At 41.8% G+C, this 26,715-nt stretch overlaps 1 protein-coding gene across 3 annotated transcripts in view; it reads left to right on the top strand.

Moving 5' to 3' along the window:
- nhsl2 (NHS-like 2) overlaps positions 1-26,715 on the top strand; it is a 111,996-nt gene extending 85,281 nt beyond the window's left edge. For 2 of the 3 annotated variants that reach the window (XM_042212643.1, XM_005946866.3), the window contains exons 4-10: positions 771-1,020; positions 13,963-14,145; positions 18,778-19,822; positions 20,000-21,173; positions 21,321-21,630; positions 23,939-24,056; positions 24,748-26,715. In XM_042212643.1, coding sequence (XP_042068577.1) covers positions 771-1,020; positions 13,963-14,145; positions 18,778-19,822; positions 20,000-21,173; positions 21,321-21,630; positions 23,939-24,056; positions 24,748-25,087 — 3,420 coding nt within the window. In that variant the 3' untranslated portion in view covers positions 25,088-26,715. The remainder of the gene's footprint in view (positions 1-770; positions 1,021-13,962; positions 14,146-18,777; positions 19,823-19,999; positions 21,174-21,320; positions 21,631-23,938; positions 24,057-24,747) is intronic. The other variant, XM_005946867.2, reaches the window with a different exon arrangement.

Here is a 26,715-nt window from a genome sequence, read left to right as displayed (position 1 = left end):
AACATGTCCAGCATTTTGACTGGTACTGGATGTAATATCATATACGATTTTTTTCAGCCCATAATTCCACAGTAGATACAGCCCTACTGTTCATCAAGGTGATTATGAGAACCAGTAACAAGTGGTTAATAAATGGATGAATAAATAAATATGCCGGCTCCATATTTATATTTACAGTACTAAAAAAAGAGTATTTGCCCCCTTTCTGATTTCTTTGTTTTTTTCCATGTTATGTGGCATGTTTTATTTTTTAAATAGCTTTTTATTATTTAGTTTGAACATGAAGCTAAATCATAGAACAGCAGTTCTTGCAATCGCTTTCTTTCCAGCTGTCAGAACAATTTTGATCAAATACTGATCTTTCATCTGCACATGTCCATCCAAATAACCAAGGTTTAACACCTATATGGCATGTTTTAATGCTAAACAAACATAACCCAACTAAAAATAAGTGATAATTCTGCCAAAATCACTCCAAAAGAACATGGACGACTCATCCAGGAGGTCACAAATGAACCCAGAACAACATCTAAAGAAGTTCATGATTCAAAAATAAGAAAGAGATTGGGTAAAAGGGCTTTTTAAAGTGTCAAATATGTAAAAAACTAAGAAATCAAGACGTAAAAATACTTTCAACAGTACTTTCTAAAAGGTTATATATATCTTCCTGGGGAAATCAGACCCTTTCAACCATTCTCGACTTCAGTATATCAAACTGTGCATCACTATTTGATGACATAGCGGTTTTCCCTTTCTGCTTCTTCTTGCAGCCAGCATCAAAGCAGCTCTACGAAGATGAAACCACCTCCTCTGTGTTTGGTCTGAGGTCTGTTACCGACCTATCTCCATCCCCGTCTCCATCCCCCTGCAGCTCAGACCGGCCCCCTCTAGGCTGGAGCAGTAACAACAGTAGCAGCAGTACTGCCACGTCGGCCACTACTGGACCGCCAGTCGCCGAAAAACCTCGCTGGCAACTGGGAAGACGCACACCGGCACACTTCTTACCACTCGACGTCACAGGTACAAAAATGCCCAAAATAGTCTAAGATCAGGTGTGGTAACAATTGCTAATGCTGTCAGTATATTTGATGCAGTCTTAAATGACCAAATAAATTTACAAATTAAGAATTTTGTTGAAACTGCAATGTGAAGGTGCACTTATAAGGCAATGGGAGAATTTCTGAAGTCTATTTCTTGCTGTGTTTCTCAACAACACTGTGGTGAACTGACAGGAAAGGTGAGTGTATGCAACTGATTGAAAGTCATTACTCTGACACATGCATCTGAGTCAGCTGAGCCTCCAGGATGTTTTCATGGCGACAGCATTACAGAGGTAGTGCTGCATGGAAATTGCGGACAAAGTCAGCATAGAAAGTGTGATACTTCCTTGATCTTTCTTAGAAGTTTTTGGACTGGCACAGCTACAGTACCTCTGAGGGAACACATGAATGTTTCATTGGCTGGACCAGAGTGATCCCGAGCCATCAAAGTAAAAAGAGTTTGCTGTGTTTTAATGGGTACGTGTAAACACAGAGACGATTGGCATCCAGTCTGTGAATGAGTGGTAATGTTTCCAGTCCAGCTGTGAGATGGTCAACAGCTCAAGTTGTGCTCATTTTAAAGAAGCGCTCAAGTGATTCGTGATTCATAATCAGCAGAGTTTGGGTCATTCATTTAAAAAAAAAAAAAAAAGGCAAACATACTTTAGTTTCAACTTCTCAAATGTGAGCCTTGAGCATCTTTGGGGTTCTGGTTGTCATTTAGCCAACTCGAAAACTCAACTTTGAGCCATAGATGGAAGATAGACACCGCTAAGCATACCTGTTAGTCAAATATTCATATAATAATGGAAAATGCCATTAGTTGGAGCCTTGTCGAAGATGTCAGATGCTTATTGAGTAGAGGGGTTAGACTGAGGTTAATTATCTGGGCTGATGAGAGATGTGCCGAGATGCTTGTTGATTGGTGCAGCCAGGTGCCTTTGAGCCTTTTTCGCATTTATTAGAATTTATGGCTTCAATATGAAATTTCACTGAAAAATAATTCAAAATTAAATAGATTAAGCCTGAATATGAGATTCTATTGGAAATGAATGATCATTTGGCAGCTTTCAGATGGCTCCTGTCATGTTGAGAATAGAAATGATTTTATCTCCAAATAAAGATGGTTTCTGTGAGCAGTAAAACAACAACGCTGTTGGTTTTAGAGTCCTGGCTTTGTGAGGGCCTTCACTGTCACCTGTGCTGTTCTCGAAGGAGTTGTGTGACAGCTGTAAAAGTGAGAGTCATGGCAAATCAGACTCAAGGAAAGCTACAACATGCGGTAAATCTGAATTTTCATCCCTTTGGAGGTCACATCAGTCCAATTTGGCTTTAGCTTCTTTGTGGTTGTGTATTAAATGCGTGCTGGAAAAGCAACACAATCTTGTCTTCCTCCAAAGAAGAAGCTCCAGGCTGAAAAACAGTGCTAATATTAATCTTGCTCAACAAATTTGGCAGATACCTCTTCCACATGGTGCATGGTCGTCTTTGACAGTCCTCATAGTGTCTTGTCTTGCCACAGTGGATCATATTCCTCCATCTCACCCTACCCCTCCTCTCTGGTCATCTGTATTTTTCCAAATGGCTACTCCATACTCAACATGCTTTGTCCAGGATACCCACTATCTCTCCTTTGCACATGTCCAAACCATCTAAAAAGGGGAGACGAGTCCATGACAGCATTCATAATTCAATTAGTTATGACAACCTCTCCAACACGACTGGCTGAAATGCAACCATGACAGAGCCTCCACCATGTTTTATACATGGCTGCAGACTCTCGCTGTTGCACCTCTCTCCTGACCTGCTCCATGCATACAGACGATAATTGAAAGTAAAAGTTTTAAATATGGATTGCATCACTCCATAAGATTTGTTGTCAATGAAATTACACAAGTCCAGTTCTTGTGTAATTTTCTTACCTCAGTCTTTTCTCCATGTTTCCCTTCCTTAAAAATGGTTTCTTGACAGCCACCCTTCAACTGAGACCATTTCTGATGAGGGTCCAGTGATCAGCTGAAAGACCAGATAAATCTCCCAGCTCCTGTGGCAGGTCTTTACTGGATCTTTTTCCCATTTCTTAAGGACAAAACTTCCAGATACTGTTTATCTGCTATAGATCGTTTTAGTCCTGGAAAACTATTGCTCAGGACAACTTTAAAAAAAAATTACAAGACAGTCTTTATGATGTTGAAGAGTGTGGCAGTGGACTCCCAAATACAGACCAGTCATGTGCTACAGTCCAAAAGAGTCCAACAGGTGATAATGGCAAGCCTGGGAGTCCAGGGAAAAGCAGGAAAACAAACTGATGGGAAACAGAATTAAATAACCCACCAACAAAGAAAAAGGGAAAACTGAAGCTACACAAGTACGTGATCACACCTGAGGGGAACAACACAGGAGCAGACAATCAAGGAAACAAGACGAGGGGAAGTAAAACTGAACATCAGGCACAGAGGACAAATAATGGCCAAAATAAGACAGGAAGTGAAATGAGATGACTAAACATGAAAACACAGACATGTATTAACTAACTGAGAAAATACATAAAGAGCAATATACCAAAAATATTAGTGAGAAATAGGGAAAAGGAAAACTCAAGGCAAATAACAGCACAAACTAAGAATCACTGGAAGATGTTAAAAATAAAACCAAACTGTAAAGTCTAAAAACTCAGTGACCCAGGATCTTGACACTCTGGCTGCTTGGGAACAAAAGATTTTCAAGAAATCAGGAGTGGTTTGAGAGTTTTGCACAGCACCGTGTGTGTGCCTCATGCCGGGCTTGCTCTTTCGATAATTCAGAGTTAAAAGCTTGTTGTGTTCCTACAGCTGATGTAAGGTGCTCAGCATGGGAAACATCAGTCACCTTTTGGAAATGTAATTGCACCACATCCAGTCCACACATTAAACTTGATTCCTTGACTCATGAGACTGGCATAGACAAAGCCATTTCATAACACAGGTGTAAGGAAACGTTTTCAGGTGAAGTCTTCCGGTGAAGCGCCGAGAGAATCCGTGGCATAAGATCACCGGGTGAAGACGTTTCACCCCCAGCCCCTTATTAAATTCTCTTTAGGTCATGAAGAAATAATTGGGAGTGATTTGAGAAGAGAACAGATGCAGAGTGTTATTAAAAACACTGGGAAAGCTTCAGCATCAGCTCGCATGTTAATGCCAGAAGCCACAACTCAGGTGACGCTGCACGATGTGGACAGATTCCCTGTAGCTTTGAGGGAGAAAATGCTGCAGAAACAAGACTTGACATCGAGGACATTTTCTTCCTATGATCACATTCTCTATCGCGCTCACCCATCTCTGGCAGTCAGCTCTGCTTGTGTGCATTGCCTGTGTGTGTGTGTGTGCTGTCAGAGCTGTTAGTATGCTGTGGTCACCCTCAGCAACATCGTTCTGACACTCCTGCTTCCACTCAGCCTCCTCCTTGTTTACTTTCCCTACGTTTGTGTGTGTGTATGTGTCTTTGCATGCATGTGTGGTCCTCCTGGTTTTTTGGCATAGCAACTGCTTCGTCACTGGATGCCTCTCTCCTCCTTCTTGCGCATATCCATCTATAGTTAAATATCTCTTTCTCCATTTCTCCTCACCCACCTCACCTCACCCACTGTGTAGAGGAGGAGAAGGTCAGGTATAATGATGCATGCCTGTGGCGTTGTACTTGGTGGGTATTCACTTCCTTCACACCGAGAGGAAGAGCAAAGAACTTTGAGTATAAGACTGACGTTTCTCCTTCTGTTTTCCTTCTTTTCCTTCCATCAAGCCTGTCTGTGGTTTCATTAAATGAACAGGATCAGGTTTAGCAAGCAGTGCCTCAACAGGGGTAAATAGCATGCTTCTTGGGTACTAATTTTTGCAGAGTATGCATACACATTTTTTGTAGTGTATTTCGGGTTGAGCCACATAAACTGCTGTGCTCTCATTAGCGGTAATGAATTATGGTGTCACCCTGTCCAAAGGTGCGGCCCAGTTATTTGTTTTAGACGCAAATGAAGCTCAACTACACAACAGAATAAGTCAGAAAAGGCCATTTGGATGCATGTAAAACAGCTGTTCTCAGGGCTTCTCACTGATTTGTTTTGGTCTTGTTATCAGATTTGGATAAAATGAGAAAAAAATAAGATATCGTCAGACTTATCCAACTTGTCACCATCCCTCTGTCTCTTTTACACTCCGTCTCTTGCTTTCTTCCCTCCTCCTCCTCCTCCTCCTCCTCCTATGCCAGAGAACAGGTAGCTCTCAGCCAGCTTGCTGTTGCCATGGTAACTCACCACTCTTCCTCCTCCCTAGTCCCCCCCCCCCCAAAAAAAAAGAAGAATTACAAGTAGCAGTGACAAAAAGATGGAGGGAAAGGTGGAGAAGTAATGAGGATGACAGAGGACAGAAAATGCATACAGTGAGATACACAATGGAAGAATAATGAATGGAGGGTAGTGAGAGAGCTTCTTTTTTTTTGGTCGCAGCTCCCACCTCCCACTTTCCTTCCTCTCCCTCGCATCTCGCTCCAGCAATTTTCATGAATGACTGAAGCACTTTAGCCTGTGAAAGATGTGAATGCAACAGAGGCTGAGAGACAAGCAGCGGGCAGACGCCATCGGTCTGTGCTTATTTTTGCTCGACAGAGTTCATCGGTAAAATTTTTATGTAATCACATATTCGAGAGTCCTCTGTGATTTGGAGGGTTTTTGAATTGCAGAAAGGCGGACATTATTGTGTCTCTGAGCAGCCCTACCAAACACCAGACGTCCACAGTTATCGATTTCTGAGCTAAATGTGATCAGACAGTGAAAAAGACGTTGCTGGTGTAATTTTGCATTTTCAGGCATTTCCATTCAGTTTCACATTTACTCACAGAATAATCTGAATTGATTTGAGGTTGAATAAAGGAAAAGTGAACATGTATGTTTAGATCTTTTAGGCTCTAGCAGCCACTGTGATTGGATAAGCAGCGGAAAATGAATGGCTTAATTGATATTAACATACTTCAAATATATCTATCTATATATATATGTATGGGATGGTTAGCAAAGTGCAGTTTTAAGGGAAAAGAGCTGGTGTATTTAGGATCGGGGCATATACTGATGGTCGGTCATTCTCCTTCAGGATTTTCTGGTTGAGAGCATATTTCACGTTTCCATCAATTACAGCAAATTATCCAGCTTCTGAAGCATCAAAGCAGCCCCCAACTATCGCACCACCACCACCATGCTTGACCGTTATATGAAGATGTTTTGAGCGTTAGTTTTATGCCACATGTAACGGGACTTCAACTTCTGTCCACAGAATATTTTCCCAAAGGTTTGGGGGATCATAGAGATATTTTTTTTAGCAAATGTGAGACAAGCTGTCCTGTTCTTTTTGGTCAGCAGTGGTTTTCCCATGTAACCTGTCACATTTGAGTTACTGCTGAGTCGTGAGGCAAAGGAGGCCTACAGTGCTTTTTGTGGTAGGATGGCCACTCCTGGGAATGTTCACCATTGTTCCACAGTTGTCTTAATTTGTGGATAATGACACAGAACGCTTATCTGAAGATGGACTCTTCAGTTTTTATCTAACATTTTTTTAACCTCACAATTCAAATAATTTAGCAGTTGTTTATTTTGTAAATCTGTCAATAATCCTACAAAAATAACAGCTAATGAGGCTTGGACATAAGCGAGGAGTTTAGTGCAAATGCTGCTGTTTGATATAAAAAAGGGCAAAACAGTCCCAGACCCCGAATCAGATGCTTTCTGAATGCACTTATGAATGAAGAATGCAGAAAGTCTGAGAGCTTTAGTGGAGAGAGACAGAGAGTGAGAGACAGGCATTCCTGCTGCTGAGCTGCCGACGGTCTAATCCTCTTGGCTTACCTGGAGCCCCTCCAACTACAAGGAATCTGACAGGGGGTGGAACTTTTGAAAAACTTCTGCAAATCCTGTCAGCTCCACGCTGTGCCCTTTGTCACAAGATGAATCCATTTAGTGAGCTGCAATTTAGATGCATCTCTTGATGGCATTCAGTGCAAACAGTAAGATAGATGATAAGCCAGGGTCAGCAGTAGCTGAATAACACAGGAAGTTATTTGTTATTTATTTCAACACCGTAGAGGGTTAGATGCTGTGTAACACTTATAAACTGAGGGGGAAGGTGCTGATGTTAATAAGAGGAAATTATGAATTTCTGAAACACTTAATTTTACAGTTTTTTTCTAGTATAAAGATATGGCACTGCTTCACCTTCAGTGGTTCTGTTAGAGCTTTAGAAGTCTTCATTGTGATAATTCATCTTTTGTCGGTTACTGTTTGCAGAGCCGAAACTTCAACGCAAAGATGGGATTGTCATTTAAACCAACGCACCCCTACAGGTTGTTTGTTCAAGCTGTAAGATTGCTCATAGTGATGTCATAAAGTTAGATATGTAGCACTGAACTGTGGTGAAGTGCTGTTTAACGTTGCAAAAGGCTGTGCTATACCACAAAGCATTCTCTTCCTAAACCCTAAACCAAGTAACAACTTATGATGTTGAATTAAGACTTGGTTTAATACACATAGTCTGTTGAGTCGATAACTGTTTGGCACTTGCTAACTGCTTTATGCTCGACTGGTTGGCGAGTGGCTGGAAGTTGCTGGCTGTTTCTGGGAAAAAACATTCATAAAGAAAGTGCTGCACCAAAAATCTCCTTGTGATTGTTTTGTCCTAGCAGATTTCTGCTGTCACCTGCATTTTGCCTGGAAGAGGCCGACTTACCTACAGACACTCGAGATTTACTCGCCGAGTTGTGCTGGAATGCAAACAAGAGGTGGAGAATATTCCTCTCCAAAGTTAAAGTTGTCCCTTATCACCACAACCACCTAGTTTCAAAGGTGCAGCTTTGATTTTAAAGCAAAGTGTCTTTTGTTTTAATGGGACAGCCAATGACTGTTGATCAGCACTTTGGAGAAGGTTGGATTTAAATTTCTGGGTTCAAGTTTTGAGCGTCTTTGTTAAAATGATTAGCTGGTCATGGGACACAGCTGAAAGCTCCAGACAAAGTTGCTCACTAAACCTCGAGTTTTAGAGCATTTTAATGCTGGTTTAGCATTCCCTGTCAAAAAAGTCACATTAGCAGTTGCTGTAATGTTTCCTCTAAGCAACTGCAGCAGCAGTTTGTTACTGTTTTCTTTATTTTTAAATAGTTTTTAAGCAGCGTCAAGATGTTTATGATCACATAATTTAAAACACTGTGTGCTGTAGACCGTTAGGGCAACTAGGCAGGAACAGTGGGCTACACATGTAAGTTTGGTTTTTTAGTTTGTGTTGTACTTTTCATGCTTTCACTACAATCTGGGACGCATGCAAACTTTTGCTGATGGTGGCAACCTGCTAGTGATAGAAGCAATTAGTAAAAGATTCATAGTGAAGCACCCGAATACCTCTTTGCAACAAGTTTCACACTTGCACTTTTCACACTTGCGACTGCAGCTGTTCACAGTATACTGACTGGTTTCTAGGTCTGTGTGGATGGGGCTTAGCAGTCAATTGTACAGTGACGGGCCAAGGAAACCTGACTTAAAACGTGTTTATAGTGTGACAGGAAAAACTGTTTTTCTCTGAGTCTCTCTATGGATAATTTCTTCCTTCATAACAACTTCACAAGTTATGATTGGAAAAAAAAAACAATTTCAAATCCATCCATTTGACATTTGTTAGCTTAAAATTAGGGTCATAGCTTTTCTGCCAGTCCTCACCTAGTATTCCATTAGCCTGTTCGCTAGCAGTGATTGGCTGGTGTTTTTGTGCATGTTTCCCTCATGCAGGTTATACATGTAGCTTGCTAGCCAAGCTTGCTAGCATTAGCCGATAACTTAGGAATCCACCCTTCTTTACAAATATATGGTCACTTATCACTCCAGAAACCATTATGGCATTAGCTGGAATGTTAATGTTGATTTCTTAAAGGTTTTAAGTCCAAAAGATAAAGTCTGAATGATGTGTGCTGTTAAGGCAACAGTCTGGTGCGTTTTTGCCTCCATCACTCTGCTTAGATCCCAATGTTGTCCTACTTTTAAACTGAAAACACTCTTATATGTTATTTTATGTCATGAGAATTTTTAGAAACTTGTAATATACTGTAAGGTTATGTGGTATTTTGTGATTGTCATGTTTCTCTCTCTTGCCCAAAGCTATTCTAACCTCTGTGTCCTTAAGACTCACTGCATGCAGGCAGCTGAGCAGTTTAACAAGGCTTATACTGAGGAGACATTAGGATTTGTAACTGGTGGAAGGCTGATAGTTTAAACAGGGTCTGTTAGTGATGCCCACAGAAGCAACAAGAAGACTTACAGCCTGCTAATAACAGCTTGGTGAGACTGATCTTGAAAGTGGGAACTGCTCTGAATATTCAAGTAGGAAAGTTAGCTAGCCAAGACTGGAGGATGCAAAATTGTCACTATGGTGTCGGCGTTACAGAGGGACCCACACCAGCAGGAAGTGGGTGAATGCATGACAGTCAGACAGGAAGTCGTATTTAGCTCCACTCCACGGCTGAGTCACAGCTTTAGCCTCTCTGCTGGAAAGCTGGAGATGCTCCGACTCAAACACTCGTGCTTATTCATGCACAGAGGGGAACGCAGATTGAGTGGCAGTCAGTGAATGAGCTAAATAGGGAGACTGTTGCAAAAATAAACAGAGGATGAATAACTGAAGGGAATAGGCTCTTGGAAAGATGGAGAGATAAAAGGACAGGTGGAAAAACGGGCAGGTTAGTCAATGAGTAAAGCAGAAGAGCGGAAGGAGTCAGGACTTTTTCTTAAATCATGAATCCAGGTTTGCTGTTGTTAGGGGAAAAAAGATTTAGAGTGTCCAAAGATTTAGAAGCAGGAAGTGTCAGGAAGTTTTGATGATTAGAGTTATTAGTTTGATGATTTGCCGAGCAAAAGGTTTCCAAATGTTAAGATGGTGATAAAAGCATGTTTATTTCAGCCATCTAAGTAACAGCAGGAATCATTGTTACACATCCAAATACAGTTGTGCCATTAAAGAGAGTTCAAGTGTCCCTTTTAAAAATTATTTTAATGGGACAGCCAATGACTGTTGATCAGCGCTTTGGAAAAGGTTGGATTTAAATTTCTGGGTTCAAGTTTTGAGCGTAGCTGGTCATGGGACACAGCTGAAAGCTCCAGACAAAGTTTCTCACTAAACCTCGAGTTTTAGAGCATTTTAATGCTGGTTTAGCATTCACAAAAGTCACACTAGCTCACATTAGCAGTTGCAAAAGTTAGAGATACCTGCTGTAAAGTTTCTTCTAAGCAACTGCAGCAGCAGTTTGTTACTGTTTTCTTTATTTTTAAATAGTTTTTAAGCAGTGTCAAGATGTTTATGGCCACATAATTTAAAACACTGTGTGCTGTATACCGTTAGGGCAATTAAGCAGGAACAGTGGGCTACACATGCTTGTAAAAAATGATTACAAAACTTTCTACCTGCTAATGGAACAAAGGAATCAGCGGTCAATTTTGAACTTATCCTGGAGAAACCAGGTTTCCCTAATACTATACCTAGTTATGGAAACCATGTTTCTTATAAAGGAAAGTCAATAAATCAGCTCACTGGAAAAAAAAAAAACATTGTCACATGGAGCATGTCTTATAGTTCAGAAGCTGCAGGATTGGTTTATGCAAGTGTCACGTATCAGGGATCTCATTGAACAATATGTAAGAAGATGTGTTTATTTATAAAAAAAAAAAAAAGTAATTAAGAAAAAAAAACTCATTCAACCGACCTCACACACATTCATACCAAAAAAAGTTACGCTCAGGCATCTTATCTGACATTCACGGGCACTCGTGGACTGACAGACACATCGGAGGCAACTTAGGGTTCGGTATCTTGCCCAATGATGCTTCAACATGCAGGAGCAGGGGATCAAACCAGGGCTCGACCCACCCATCTTCCAGCTGAAAGAAACCGCTCTACCACAGTTGCTATATGAGATGACTTTGCTCAACCTACTGACAAATCTCATTCAGTATTGAATTTGCTGTGCATCTGCAAGCTGCTTTGCAACCACAGACAGTAAAACACATGGGCACAGCTTCTGGGTCAGAAAAATGAAGCCAGTGAGGAAGCACATTAATCCTGCATTCTATCTCCAGGCCACAAGATGGTGATAGATGTGGTTCTGATTCGACCTTGTTGGACATTTTTCTGCTGGATGCATGAGCTCAGTCACTCATTTTGGATCACACGGAAATAAAATAAACAAGTCTGTTTAGTAAATCTTGGTCATAAAGTGTTTCAAAATGTAGGATTAGCTGCGATATGAAACCGCATGCTCATTGGCCAAAGATCTGTCAATCAGAGGTTATTAGCCAGTTCGCTGTTAGACCCTACCCTTGTTGTCACATCGGTGTTTTTGCAACCAAGATGATTCTGGCAGAGACGCTCATCTTGAGGCTTCACAAACCAGTAGCACTATTCATGCTGGGATTTTAATCAGCTCTGTTGTCACTGATGTCTAAAACAGAGCCATGCCATCAAGTCTTAATCATGTTAGGTTCGTCGCATTTCCTTTGTTGTTCTGCGCCTTTGAGCTTTGCATAATTCATCTTTATCTGTTGATTTTTTTGTAAATGTTTAGTTTGGGCATCAAATATCTGCCATTAGTTTTCTGTTTGTTCTCTCAAACAGATCAAAGGTTTGTAATTCTGTGTTGTTAAGTGCCTGGAGGCATAATTCGTACAGGCTGCTGCAAGAGGGACACAGCTGGGGGAAGAAAAATGGAAGGAGGGTGAGCTGGACTCATCTGACTTCCAAATGTGAAGGAGATCTGTGTTTTGAGTGCTTGGTGACAGCTGTCAGTGTCAGCAGTACGGCCATGTTCCTTAAGTTTGCTTTGGCACAGGGTGGGTAATAGTGGGCTGATTTGGCTCCAGTTTGTTTATTTGCTTTCTTGACTTATTGGTTTTTAGTACCGCAGTCCTCTTAAAAGAGCTTCATCAAGTGGCACAATTTCATTGTTGGACATAAATTTTAGCAGCAGGCTGAGCCCGATATGACTGTTGCTCTAAAACGAGGCTGATAGCTTAATGGGATGGGTGAGAAACGGCGCTGTATGTCATTAAGGTAACCAGCTAGGTGCCTGCTGCCACCAGTGACTCACTGGATTCATGTTCTCACACAAAACACATTAGGGAGACGGGAAGTGCGCTAGAACAGAGCAGCAGGTTTCTCCGTCGTGTCTGCCGTGAGCCCGTCTGGATTAAAATGTAATGCATGTGCAGGAGTCATTATGGTGATGATGAAACTGAAAGCTGCAAAGTCTTCTCCACTTGTTCAGCTGAGATGAACTCATCGAGTGTTGCTTATGCCACTTCTCAAACACCTGCTGAGTCAGAGGCAACTTTAAACAGTGGACACTTGAAGTATCAGCAATTGTGCGACAGGAAATAAAGAAGAGTGGAAACAACTACCAACTTCAGGCAACTCTGTGACATTAATTGTATCCTATTTTAGAGTAAACGTTAATATTAAAAGGGCAAATCAACAGAGTTCTTAATGCATCTTTAATTAGACACTATTTATGTAAACAGTCTTGATTTGAAATCTCTTTATAGTGAAAAATATTCAGGCGGTATCAACCAAAAAGCATTGTTGGGAGAATTGGACTTCCACTTGACTTTGTTTTACTCGCAAATTTGCCTAAACTGCTACCTGAGTTTTGAATTCTTTTCTTAGTCCTATCACCTGAAGTGTTGTCAATGCCTCTAGCAATTGTATGAGAGTTTTGTAAGCTGAGAGAATTAGACAGTTAGATAATATAGAAATTTAGAAAAAGAAATGTAGAAATACATTTTTCTAGTACTGGGTGTACTCCCTTTTTTTCTTTAGAGCTGCCTTAATTCATTGTGGCAAAGATTCAACAAGGTGCTGGAAGCATTGCTCACAGATTTGGGTCCACGTTCACATGACGGCATCACGCAGCTGCTGCAGATTTGTCGACCGCACATGATTTGAGCTTTGAGATGCAGTGTGTTATCCTGCTGCAGCCATCAGAAGATGCCCAAAACCTACCATCCAAATGTTGCAGCAGAGATCATGACTCATCAAACCAGGCAGCATTTTTCCAGTCTTCTACTGTCCAGTTTTGGGGAGCCTGTGTGTCCTCTTCTTACCTGTCACCCAGTCTGGTCTTCTCCTGCTGTAGCCCATCTCCTTCGAACTTTGATGTGTTACAAATTCAGAGATGCTCTTCTCCGTATCTTGGCTGTAACGATCGGTTATTTGAGTTCCTGTCTGTTCAAAGCAGTCTTTTCTCCTCTGACCTCTGGGTATCAACAAAGCATTTTCCCCCAGAGGACTGCTGCTCAGTGGATATTTGCTTATTTGCACACCATCCTCTGTAAACCCTAGAGATGGTCATTGGAAAAATCTCCGCAGATCAAGATTTCTGAAATGGATCAACCCATCTGGCACCAACAACATGGAAAATCACTTAAATCATCTTTCTTCCCCTTCCTAATGCTCACTTTGAACTTCAGCAGGTCATCTTCACCAGGGAAGTAGCCACTAGAGAAACGGCAGTTCCCACATTTTCTTCCTTTTTCACCTCCAAAAGTTGCCTCCTGATGCAAATACAGAGTTATGGTTGATACTGTGTCTCACTAAAGTGACCTGAGTGAATGTTTAATAGAAGCAGTAAATCGTGTTTGTGTTAACGATCTCCGAGAGTTGTGAGAGGAAAGCACTGCAGCCTTTTAAGAGAGACTTGAAATCATATCAAATGATCTGCCTTCACATCGCTGTCTCTCAAGAGCCATAATCTAATACTTTATTGCCATGTCAACAACATGATTGGATTTATTGTTTTATTTAATTTAATGCGTGTCAGGTAAAATTAGTCTTCCCACCCTCCTGCTGACCTTCTTGCTGCTGTCTTCCTCTTGCAGGTGAAGGGAGAGGATTGAAATTCCACGGTGTTGATCTTCTCCAGCACTCTCCGTCCCCTTCCCCCTCTCCCGGGGACCCTTTCCCCCACCAGCCCCACTCCCTGGAGCCTGTTACTGACACACCGCACCAGAATCTCCCACTGAGGAAGACACACTCTGACCTCGACACAACCTTACCTGCAGGTGTGTGTGTGAGACCATAATAGGGAGCTCTTTACCCTCCCTCCATGGTGCAGATCTTATTACTCCTCACATAAAGTGTGCCGCAACCTTCAAAGACAAGAGAAAGAGAGAGAAAAAAAAGAATCTGGGAATGTCAGAATGAAATTCCTATACTCATGAACTTCTCGTATTTCAGATAAAACTCTAGTATTGCTGTTAGTAGCACTGAACAGTTCTTGGCTGTGGAAAGACTATCATTTTTTTCCCGCCCACTTTAAATATTCTTTAAATAAAAGAAATGTATGCAATAGCAGGACATTTTCTTTTGTTTGAATTATGTTTTTTGTTCAACAAACATGACAAATGTGTGTTTATTTTGTCATTGATTATGGATTTACATACTGTTTTAAAAGAAAAATGTTCTCCTTTCTTGTTAAGGCATAGTCACGCAGGCCTAGAGACAGGCTGGTCCTTGACAAACTCAGCAAAAGCAAAAACCTGGACTGCCCGACTGGTTAGTGAGTGGTTGCTGGGTTTTTTGAGGTGAAACTGGCTGTAAAAACCTACTTGTGATTGCTTCGGTTGCTAGCAGTTGCTACTGTTGCCCATAGTTTACATGGAAGACACAAACTTGTTTGCAGATATTAATCCTTTAAAACTGGTCAGAGTGGGCACGCTCCATTTTGCGTAACTATTTTTAAATCCCTGTAGAACCAAAACCCTGTAAGCTGGCACAATAATTTGTTTTGCATATGAAACCGGAGGAGTTGTACTTACGTCACGGTTTCCTTCCACATATAGCTTTGCAAAAATTGCATAAAAAGCACTTGTAGCAACAAAAACATAATATTCCAGAAACAGGCTTTGCCGATCCGATCAGCTGTTCAAAACACTTCCTATGTTGGAATAGACATCAGCGGGAACTAATGCATGCTCCCCATTACTTGCCCAAAACTGGAAGTGATGTCATTTTTGCGGAAAATGTAGTTTTTTACCTTCGGGGCCTTATAAGCCTATACTGGTATTTTTAAGAGTCATGTTGACTTTATGCTTTTCTGAATAGTTTCTGGGATGCTTAAAACTCATATTGCACTGCTGGAAATAGTTTATTTTGATGCACATGCTGTTTTCTTTGCAAATTTGCATTATAATATTTATTTTCGTTTTTCCTGTAGTATATAAAAATTGGTGTATCTCAAAAATAAAATTATGAAGACACTCAAAATAAATTTCCTGTTGTTGGAAACTTTTTTGTGCAACTTTTTTGTATTTACAGTTTTGAGGGATAAACCTCTTAAAATTCTCTAAATAGAAATGTAAAAAAAACAAAAATGATTTTCAATTTTTTTGTAGTTTATTGCACTTTTTTGCAATTTATGTAGTTACTATGGACTTAATGCATACATATTATTAAAATTTGGGCTATAACAGTTGTATTGATGTATAGCAACTTGAAACGCTCCCAAAAATGGCACTACAACATGTAAAAATATAAAGATAAGCTCTGGCAGACTTGGTTCTATGGTAGGTCTTAAAGGGTCAATGATTTGCTCCCTGAGCTGTAGTGAAAGTTGAAAATTGTGATGTAAAAGGTGAATGGAGAAGGTTCTTCTATGAAGCTGGACAGTCTTCATTTCAGTTTCACTTCAGCTTGCAGAACTAAGTGAAACCGCCTCCACCAGCTAGCAACCAAAGCAATCAGAAAGAGTTTTTTTGCAAGTCAGTTGGCAGAATACACATTTTTCCGTAGTAACGGGTGGTTGCCATGGGGTGACTAACCAGTCTTTTAGCCTGTGTGAGTGGGGCCTTTTTCATTCATTCCCACAATGTCACCAAGATTGTGACATCCAAAATGGAAGTTAACATGTTAACAAGTTAACATCACATTGTTAGTTGTCACACATCTGCAAAACTGCAATACCTCTTTGTGACCAGTTTCCCCTAGTGACAGCTAGCACTCCCCAGCAACCGCTTGCCAACCAGTCGGAGAAAGACCCTTTTTCAAATGATTACCATGGGATTTTGATGGTTGTTACTAGCCTACAGCACCAACACAGAGTAACGCTAGCTACCACATTAAAAACAATCTACCATAAACACAATATTTAAACTCAAAAGAGAGCTAAGCGTTATTTAGCATTAGCTTGCTTGTTTGATTGTTAACACTAATAGCAAAAGTAGACTATTAGTTAAGCTTGTTTGCCTAATACTTCACCAGCTAATTTTATTGGGCTATCTGGTATAATGTTGCGGATTTTAGGCTATAATAAATAATGTACTGTAAATCCCGGACTACAGAGCGCACCTGATTAAAAGCCGCATGCTGTAATTTTAGAAAGAAAATCAATTTTGTACTTGTACAGGCCGCACCGGATTTTAAGCCATATGCGTTTCACTTGTAATATGAGATATTTACACAGAAATATAACACGTGAGGATTTTTAATGTTTAATTTATTCCGTAGTGTAACATAACCATGGTAACATAAACGTTATGGTAACATACAAAAATACATACTGCAAATGCTTTTTTTTCTTCGAACAGCACCTGTAACACGGCTACCTTTAAGTATACGTACGTATCGGTAACACACAAATTACGTTGCTTATGGTTTTTTTACGGAACGGTGCACAAACAACATTGCAACGTTTCTTAACAACACGTAAAAATATATACCGTATATTTACTACTTATCTATTTTATTGGTCTACTGTTACCAGGCAAATTGTTTTTGGCCGCATAAAAAAATATATGCATTAGCCGCACGTCATTATAGGCCGCAGTGTTCACAGTGTGGGAAAAAAGGGCGGCTTATGACCCGAAAACTACGGTAATGCCCCAAAGCAAAGGTGAATGACTAATGACTGCTTTCTGCAGTACGGCCAATATACAAAGGTAGTCAGCTATCTATCCACCAAAGGTTTAATTAAGCAAAAAAAATTACACAAACTAATGCTGAATTAATAATTTATTTCCCCTGGATTTGCACTAATCAATGTTTCCTAGTGAAGAACAGCTATGCCTTTAGCCAGGATCTTTTCATTCCTTGCTGGTTTATTTACTTCAGTGAGGACATTTAAACACAGGGCATCAAGGGTTCATTTAATCAGCTTCATCTGAATAAGCCCATAATTTTGGTGAGACGAAGACAAAAGCAGAAGAAGCCACATCTGACATTTAAAAATGTGTTTCAGTTGTTCTTGAATTAAGAACTAATCCTTTGTTGCAGGACGAATATGCATTGTTGAGAATGTACTATTAGGCCTATGTAACAAATTAAAGGGAAAAAAACTGACCCCTCAATCCTTACAGTGGGTGAATGTGGTGGGTTTGTTGCTGTGAAGGGGCATTTGGTTGGCATGATATGGTAACCTGTCACACCAGATAACTTGTTACAGAACCATCTGTGAAGCCATACTTGCAAAATGGCACGCGTTTGAAAGAACCATCTGTCTATTAACTTCAGCCAGTCAGTTGAAAAATCAAACTCTTGCCAAATCCAGTCAAGTGAAGATGAAAAACACCTTTGCACATCAGACAGTGAAGAAATGCTCTCAACTTTTCAGTTCTATAAGTTATGATTTAGCATTTCATCTCGAGGAACAACTAAAACATGTCCATAGATGCTTATTTGTTCTGTGGTTATACCACAGCACATAGCTTAAAGCGTGGAATATTGGATTCTGACCAAGTTCTGGTGTGATTCTATCTCACTTGTAAAAAAGAATGTTTTTGATCCGCTTTTCCTCCTTAGAAGGAAAGGTCAGAGAAGTTTATATATGTTTTTCTTGTTAATATGTTGCCTTGTATGTATCTTTTAAGCATGGAGGTTTGTTAGGCAGGAAAGTATGTCTGTGAAGGTGCTTGGTCATCTCGGTCATTGTAGTGTAAGGAGCATGAAAAAGAAAACAGTCTGAAAGAAAGAAGTTCTAAGAAAGAACTTCTTTCAAAGAAAGTCTGAAACTTCTTTCATTCAAAGAAGAAAACTGGTGGAGAATCCCAGATTTTAAGCCCTATGGGAGTGTCTCCAAGAGGGTCATGGACTCCCTATTGATCCTCTACCTAATCACACGAGCCCGTGTGAAAACAGGTGTGGGTCACAATCAGCCAAGGTTTCGGGTAAACCCATTGCAAAACCTAGCCCCACTCTATCACGTGATATCCTGAGGTCAAATGGCCCAAGTGTCTGGGAGCGGATCTCAAAACTGGATTATAGATGGCAGACAGTTGGTGTTGTAAGTCATCCCTTCTGTTCAAAGATGGTAGTTCACAGTGGACAGATGGCTTCTTTCACTCCTGTTTCAAACCATCTGTCTTCTGTGTCCAAAATGTTAACATTAGCATCCTCGAAAGAGTGACCTTTGTCCTTTAGATGTAGATGGACACCTAAGTCTTGTCCCGTCGAGGTGGCTATTCTCGTCAGGCAGTAAACAAATGATACACACTGTGTATGGACTAATGCCAGAGGCTACAGATGTCAAGGCAGGTTGTGCCTTTTCTGGTCAGAATAGTTTTCTGAATGGGTAGAGCTAGAGATAGATATGTGATGTTTAGAAGTTTTTATTATAACCTTTTATTTTAGAGTGTCCACAGTCAGTGGAATTTGGTGTGATTAGTTTTGGTGTATTGATTCTTTCCCTCTCTTCTCTACAGACAACCGTTTGGGGCTGCCTGCCCCAGATCACCTTCACCCAGAAACTATGGACCATTCTGGGCTGCTCTGCTCAAATACACCCACCGCTTCCTGGAACGGACCCAAGGGTTCCACCTTTTCTCCTGGAGCGTGGAACGAGCCTTACAATTACAGTAAGAACAAAGGACCAGCGGTACCACCCAAACAGCACAGTATCATCGGAGGAGGGACCCAGGAGGGGGTGATGCTGGTGAGCTCAGGACATTCAAGCTCATTCAAGACTGTGACAGACCCTTCTCGGAGACCATTGAATAACATGGACATAGGGAAGCGGAGTGAGACAGAGGGGGCTGCAGTTGATGGAGGAAGGGGGGGAGGAGGGGAAGCAGTGAGAGGACGGGAGAGGTCGGCACGTTCCATAGCAGCACAGAATGCTTTCAAGTTTCGAGAGCGTTCCCTTTCCACACCCACAGATTCTGGATCTTTTTGTTTCACAGAGGGTGTTATAGGCCATCCGGATGGTAATATAACATCTACAGGAAATGGGAATACTATGGACCACCAACAAGAGCATCACAACTTCCTCGGCTTAGGTGAGAATTACGCCCTTCTCTACCCTAGAGGGAGCTCAGAAGACAGCGCAAGTACAACTGACACAATCTCCGTCACAGCTTCAGACTACAGCACAGAAGGCCGTTTGCGCCTACGTTCCCGCTCCATCTCCCTTAAAAAATCCAAACGAAAGCCACCACCCCCTGTGAGGAGTGTCTCTCTTATGAAAAACCTTGGACAAGCTGAGGGCAGAATACACCATCAAGGTGGTCTTTACAGAGATGGCCGACCAAAGAGCCTGCACATTCCCAGGGATCACTTCCCTGACTTTCAGCCAGATTTCCTTCTGCCCAACTCGTCTAAAACCAGTATTGGTGAGCGAGAGCCAGGCCAAGGAGGGAATGACAGACCTCCAAGTCTAGAGGTCCAGGCACCAGAGAGGGAGGGGGAGACGGAAATTACTTTTCCCACGCACTGGCAGCTAGGGGAGTGGAAGAGCAATGATCCATACAGGTAGGAAACTACACATGGATGTTTAGTACTTGTGCTACAAAGTTATTATTATTGTGTCATCTTTATTATGTCTTCTCACATCATTTCATAGGTATCCTGGATGTTTTGTTGTCAAAAGTGTTTGGCAAACTTTGATTTAGCAAAAAAACTTCACATCTCTTCTGTGCTCTTCCTCAGGTCTCTGTCAGGCTCCAGCACAGCAACAGGTACTACAGTGATCGAATGTATGAAAGTCAGAGGTAGCTCAGAGTCCCTTCTTGACTCTCCCTCCACCTCGAGAGCCACATCACCCTCACAGCTTTCCATGGAGACTGACATCAAGGCATCATCCCCCTTCAAACCTCCAGGACTTATGTCCCCATCAAGTGGCTATTCCAGCCAGTCAGAGACTCCCACCCCAACTGTTCCACTCAGTCATCTGGCAGGTCAGGGGACTGTGGGTACAACAGGTACAATAGGTTGTAAGATGCGCCCCAAAATCCCAGAGAGGAAATCATCTCTACCATCACCCAAGGATCCAGCTGCTAGGTCTAGACTGTCCTTTGAAATGCCTGGGAATGCACATCTGGAGCTTTCGTCCATCAAGCCAAAACAAAAGGCCAGCCGGCGGCATTCTGACACTTCGACAGCAGCAAAGCCAGGAAAGATCAGCCCGAGTTCCTCACAGGCACTGCCTATGGTTACCCAGAACGAGCTAAAGACTGTTCGGCTTCGTTCAGTTTCTCGTGGAGACCTAGAAGACTGCCCTGATGGAGCCTCTGACACCATCGAAGAGGAACAGCATGGCCGCGATATAGGCGAGGATCCCAGCCCACCACCCACTCTACCAAAACCTAAACCACCTGTAGCAGTCAAGCCTCCCTTACCTAAACGGCCCATGAACCTTCTTCTCAAGTCTCCTTCTCCTTCCTCCACTTCCCCTCTGGCGCTTGACTCGCCTCCTGCCTCACCTGTAGACCGACCTGTGCCTCTAGGCAACATCTACAAAGTCATGAAAAAGCCAAAACCCAAAAAACCTCCACCACAAGCTCCAACAAATCCCACTATTCTGTCAGATTCAAACTCTATGGCTGCTCCACAAACTGCCTATGATCAATCGTTCCTCCCCCTATCCCAGTCCCTGTTTGATCTCCCTCCTCTCCCAGACCCTCAGCCTCTCCTGGAAGACCCAGTTTTGGAGCCTGAATTTGATGTTGACCAAGAGATTCGTCTTGGCCCCGAAGATGGAGGCTCACTCCCTTCACCTTGCAGCAATCAGGAGGCCCCAGAACTTCAGGACAAGAGCAAGACGCTACCCTCAAGGATGACAGTCTCCTGTCTGGCAGAGCTGTCAGACAAAAAGAAACCCAAGGTAACCAAATTAAATATATTGTTCTTTTACACAAGTCATGGTTAAACATCGAGTATCTTCTAAAGGCAAACAATTTAAAAAAAACATATTCACAGTTCACAACTCTCCTTATTTCTCATTCTTTGAAACCTTCTCAATCCTTTCCAGGTTCCACCTCCAGTCCCCAAGAAGCCAAATGTTCTGCTTCTTCCCACCTCAGTCCACTCCTCCACTAATGGCAGCACAGACCGTCAGACGCCACAGACTGACAGCCCCGTGGGCCTTCGGTCTCCGGTAGGAACATTCCCACCAGATGATATTCTCAATGCTCCCAGTGTTCCCGACATGCCTGAGCAAGATGAGAACCACTTGGGAACAGATGAAGAAAGTTCCAAAGAGTCATCACTACAATCCTCTCTTCAAGATTCCTCTCTCACAGAGCTGGAAGGGAAGATGGCTGGTACTGGGATTGGGACAGGTATGCCTTGATGGGTCCACTTTATTAAGCTTTAAAAGTTGGTTTTCACCGAATGGTGGTCTCATAAGACTCATAAGACCAGATAAAAGGGCTTTTATGCATCAATTTATTTTTTTAAAGATGAGACACTACACACTACATGTAAGGTAAGGCAAGGCAAGTTTATTTGTATAGCACGATTCAACAACAAGGTGATTCAAAGTGCTTTACAGAGACATTAGAAACAAAAAACATTTTTGGCCTATTTTACTTCAATAACATTTCTTCTGTCAGACTACTGGAAAGAAACCACCGAAAATGTGTTTTTCTACTTAACATTTATACAAAGCTGTTCGTGTTTAATCCAAGACTTACATCATTTGCACATTTTAATCCAATAGTCTAAAAACTTTTAAAACAAAAGCACCGTTTTTAAAATATTGTCTCTTTTTCAATAACTGACTGAGGAAGTGTCATTAGGTTACATTTTAATAATTGTTTTAATATTGTAAAATTTTACATTACATGCATATACTTACACACACCAAAAAGTTCTAGTTTGATTCCCTTCTATAGTTTGACAGAGGGATTTGTTTATATACCATCCAGAGCCTGATTTGTAGAAAAATGGAAAAAGAAAATATCTTTGTGTAAAAAATTTACTTGGACAGTTTGATGGAAACATGTCAAAGTTAAGTAGTTATTTTCCCTTGGTTGTCCACACGCCTCCTGCAGTCCCTCTATTCTCCACCAGTGGTCCCTGTCCTACAGAATCGCCGGTTCAGGGTAGGGGTAGTTGTACATTCATTCAATGATGAAATACAAAAATATACCATAAATCTTGTACTGGAGTTTTCTAATCGTTTCTAATTAAAAACATCCCAACACAAATGTTGTATTTTCTAACACATATTAGCTAATAGTTTGCTTTTAGTCTTGTTTCACTGCAGACATTGTTTCTTGTGATTTTTTTATGTGCCTGTGTTGGTGATAATCGTCTAGCAGAGCTTCTACATTTGATTAGGACTCATACCTGCTAATTTTGATACATACCCTCCTGATTCTGCTGTGTTTTGATATAGGCCCATTGCTCTAAAATGAGCCCAAATCAAAACACAGAATGGTTCACACTGTTTTTAACAGTGAAGATGACATTTATCATCATTATTTCATTATCACCTAATTTTCTCTGTAGCCAAATCAGATTTACATATGCGTTTGCACAAAGCCAGCTGATATACACCTATCAGCTGCTTTATTAGGTATACCTACATGTAGTAGTGCCCTTTGCCTTCAGCGCTGCCTAATTTAACAAGGTGCTGAAAACATTCCTCAGAGATTTTGGTCCTTGTTTATATTATAGCATCACAGATTTGCTGCAGATTTGTAAGCTACACATGCATGATGTGAATCTCCCATTACACCATGTCCCAAAGGTGATCTGTAGCTTACAGTGGAAACCAATTTGAGTATAGTGAACTCATTTTCATGTTCAAGAAACCAGTTTGTGATGTTGTGTGTTATCCTGCCTGAAGAAGCCTTTTAGAAGATGGATACACTGTGGTCATAAGAAACAAGCAGTACTCAGGCAGGCTGTGGCATTTAAACAATGTTTAGTTAGTGACTATCCTGTACATCATTAAACCACCAACATCCAGAAACATTAATTCAAGGAAGGACTCATACATTTATGTTCCATCCATCCTTCCATTGCCTATCCTTATCAGGGTTGCAGGGGGGCTGGAGCCAGGGTACATCCTGGACAGATCATACAGTGGTGCAGTGGTTAGCACTGTTCCCTCACAGCAAGAAGGTCCTGTTGTTTATCCCAGATTCTGCCCTTGCCACCGGAATTTTGCATGAGAAATGGAAACTCATTAGACTAGACAACATTTTTCCCATGTTCAATTTTGGACCTTGATCAGTCCTTGCAAATTGTAGCTTGACATCAACAAGACATTTTCATCCATGAAACTGCTGTTCACTGGGTATTTTCTCTTTTTTGGTCTATTCTCTGTAAACTGTAGAGATGGTTATGTGATTAAATCCCAGCAGATCAGCAGTTTTTGAAATACTCAGACCAGCCCACCTTGTGCCAACAACTAGGCCATGCTCAGAGTCGCTTAAAAATCACATTTCTTCACCATTGTGATGCTGAGTTTGATCTTCAGCAGGTTGTCTTGAACATTTCTGCCTGAACTCAATGAGTTGGTGATTGGCTGATTAGCTGTTTGGTCATTAAAATTTATATCATCTAAGGTGCATGAGAAAGTGGCTGGTTAGCATTTCTACTTTATATGTTTTACCATGATTTGTGTGCCTTGCTTAGATGAACCAGCAGCCAGTGAAAAGACTGTACTGCACATCGAAGAGGAAACAGATGACGACTTGTTGGCCAGCACACCTACAACACACACCACCGAAGACCTCTTCACTATTATACACAGGTTTGAGCACGCACACAGACACAACCAAGGCATATTTTAAACACCAAGATCGGTACAAACTCTGATATTAGAGCACATAGTTTCCTCAGATGGCAGTTAAAGGTTAAGAAGTGCTTCACAGTTTAGTCTGTTTTGACAGGACAGCACAAATGCTTTGAGCCATCACCAAACCTGCCTGGCAGCTTTTTATAACCTGGAGCATGTGACAAAATACGCATTGTCTTGTTGAAAAGGTGTGAGACAGATGGAGTATAAGGTTCCCTAGCAACAGTTACATGTAAAGTGGGTTTGCTGCACGACCGCTGGCTCTCATTTCGTCCTTTTTTTTCCTTCCAGCGTCCCTCTCTCTCTCACACATGCACGTACGTGGATATGAGTACACACAGAAACTGACAAGAAATCTAGTCACTAAGCAACAAGTGTTCGTGATTTTTACCTTGCGTGATGCTGAAAATAGCTTAAAAGGCTCTGAAGAATAAGTGAGGATGGGGAAATGGAAGATCGGTAATCAGCGTTTTCATCTCCTACAAGAAAGAATGGAGTCCCTTCTGTAGTTACAAATTTTAGTTTTTCTATTCTCGAGAAACAAATGTCAACTAAAGTGTGACTCATCACACACGAGTAGTAAATCTGATGAAGTGAAACAGCTGCACACACAGTTTTGGCTGATAATCTTCTCTCTCTCCTCCAGGTCCAAACGAAAGGTCCTGGGTCGCAAAGAACCTTCCGACTCGTTTGGCAGTCGCCAGAGTTTGGTGTCACCAGTGAAGCACAGCACCAGCGGTAGCGACCTCAGAAATCTAACCTTGGGCAGCAGCCAGAGGTCGAGCTCCCGCAACGAGAACTTCATGGCCCTCCTTCAGAAGAAAGGCAACAAGTCTTCCAGCGGAGGAACCAGAGTCTCTGCCATGGAGCTTCTAAAAAGCACAAACCCCCTGGCCCGACGTGTCACGGAGTTTTCAGCCAACACGGCATCGAATGCCGAGGGAGGAGAGACAACGGCTGGGAACGACAAACCCAGCGATCAGTGAATGGAAGCGTCTACGCAGATGTAAACCAGGTCTGTTTGCTGTCGACAAAGCTACCAACCATTTCCATGGCCTGCCACCCTATGGGGGACGGGGCCATCTGACGAACATGTCCAACCAGATCGCTCCAACTACTGGTTGACCATTTGCACTGTCCAATCAAATTGGAGCACACTTTTGGACAAAATGGTCCCTCCCACGGTTGGAGCACTGTTGGTCCGAGTCAAACCAGCCCCTCTAGGAAAGCAAGACATCAACGGAGAGAAAAGTAGGTTCTCACAATATATTTAATGGAAGGTGGAGGTTTTGAGGTCATGCTTCTAAACTGCACTGCACTATCTTTTCCTCATTGGGAATTTGTTCAGTGTGGAGGCTAGTTGGGTGGAGCAGACACTGGGAATGTAAAGATACACAGCAGGCATCTTTACTCCTGGGCTTCTTCCAGGTGAATACAACAAAAAAACCCTGATGACTACGGGGGAGCGTATCTGAACCTGTGACCATATTAATCCCCCCTAAAGAGGAATCTCCATCAATTCACAAAACAAATGGAATAAAAACACTGAAAATACAAGACTTTAACACAATTTACCCTCGATTCTACCAAACCCCTTGAGCTAGCAGCATTACAGGTCCATCACCTGTGGACCACTGACAAAGGAAATATTCCCAAACCTTGGACCTTGTGGTTCCGTCTTCTCTCCACGGTGAATGCGACACCACAGCAGCCCTCTCAGCTCCAGACAGACAGGATTACATAAAAGAGCCGGATTTACAAACAGAAACCACAAGGCGGGGGCACGCTTTTTGCCACCAAAGATGAGGCATGAGCATACCACACGTGTTATCGCTCGTGCTGTGAACACAAACACGGACCTTCACAAAACATTCCACAAAGGCGCTCGGCAAACGGACCACATTTTTGGAACATAAGCACTTTTTTCCCCCTTACTGGTGTCGCAGGTCGTTTACACGGCGCAAACACTGCGCCGCTACCTTTTTCCTCATCTGTTACTATCTTTTCACTCTTTCTTTGGTTTCTTTTTTTTTTTTTTTTTGCATATATTTTTTTCTTAAACATACCCAGTGGCCATATACTGTACATGTTAAACTGGATCATACTGTAATGTATCATGTACAAAGATAAATGTAACGCATCTATCAACAACTATCATCTGCAGAAACAAAGACTATAAATAGTGTACAAAGCAGCAAGAAGATTGGACTACAAACTGCCCACGCAGTGAGGGGAATACACACACTCAAACACACACACACGCAAAGACTGGCAAGCAAAATGTTACTGAAGACAAACAAACAAAACATGGAGAAAAAAAAGAAGACCAATCTACACACAAGTGTGTGTGTGTTCATACAAAGAGTGTGCGGAGGATATCATGCCTGTGGAGTTTCTGTACGGAGAGCATGAAGCAGGCCTGCTTATTAAACAGGGTTTTTATTCATTTTGGTCTCTGGTGTTGGGACCAAAGGACTGTTAAACACTACAAACAGACCAGAGGGGACCTAAAGGTGCGTGTGTGTGTGTTTGTGTGTGTGTGCAAAAGAGGAAAGTGCCAAGAACAAAGCAAGGGGAGGGAAAAGACAGACGGGGCGAGTGCATGTATGTGTGC

Source organism: Haplochromis burtoni, unplaced genomic scaffold (assembly GCF_018398535.1).
Source record: "Haplochromis burtoni strain Fernald_Lab_line unplaced genomic scaffold, NCSU_Asbu1 Contig_383, whole genome shotgun sequence".
In the NCBI taxonomy this organism is placed as follows: Eukaryota; Metazoa; Chordata; class Actinopteri; order Cichliformes; family Cichlidae; genus Haplochromis; species Haplochromis burtoni.
The sequence above is the reverse complement of the archived record's forward strand: the minus strand, read 5'-3'. Positions and strand labels throughout refer to the sequence as shown.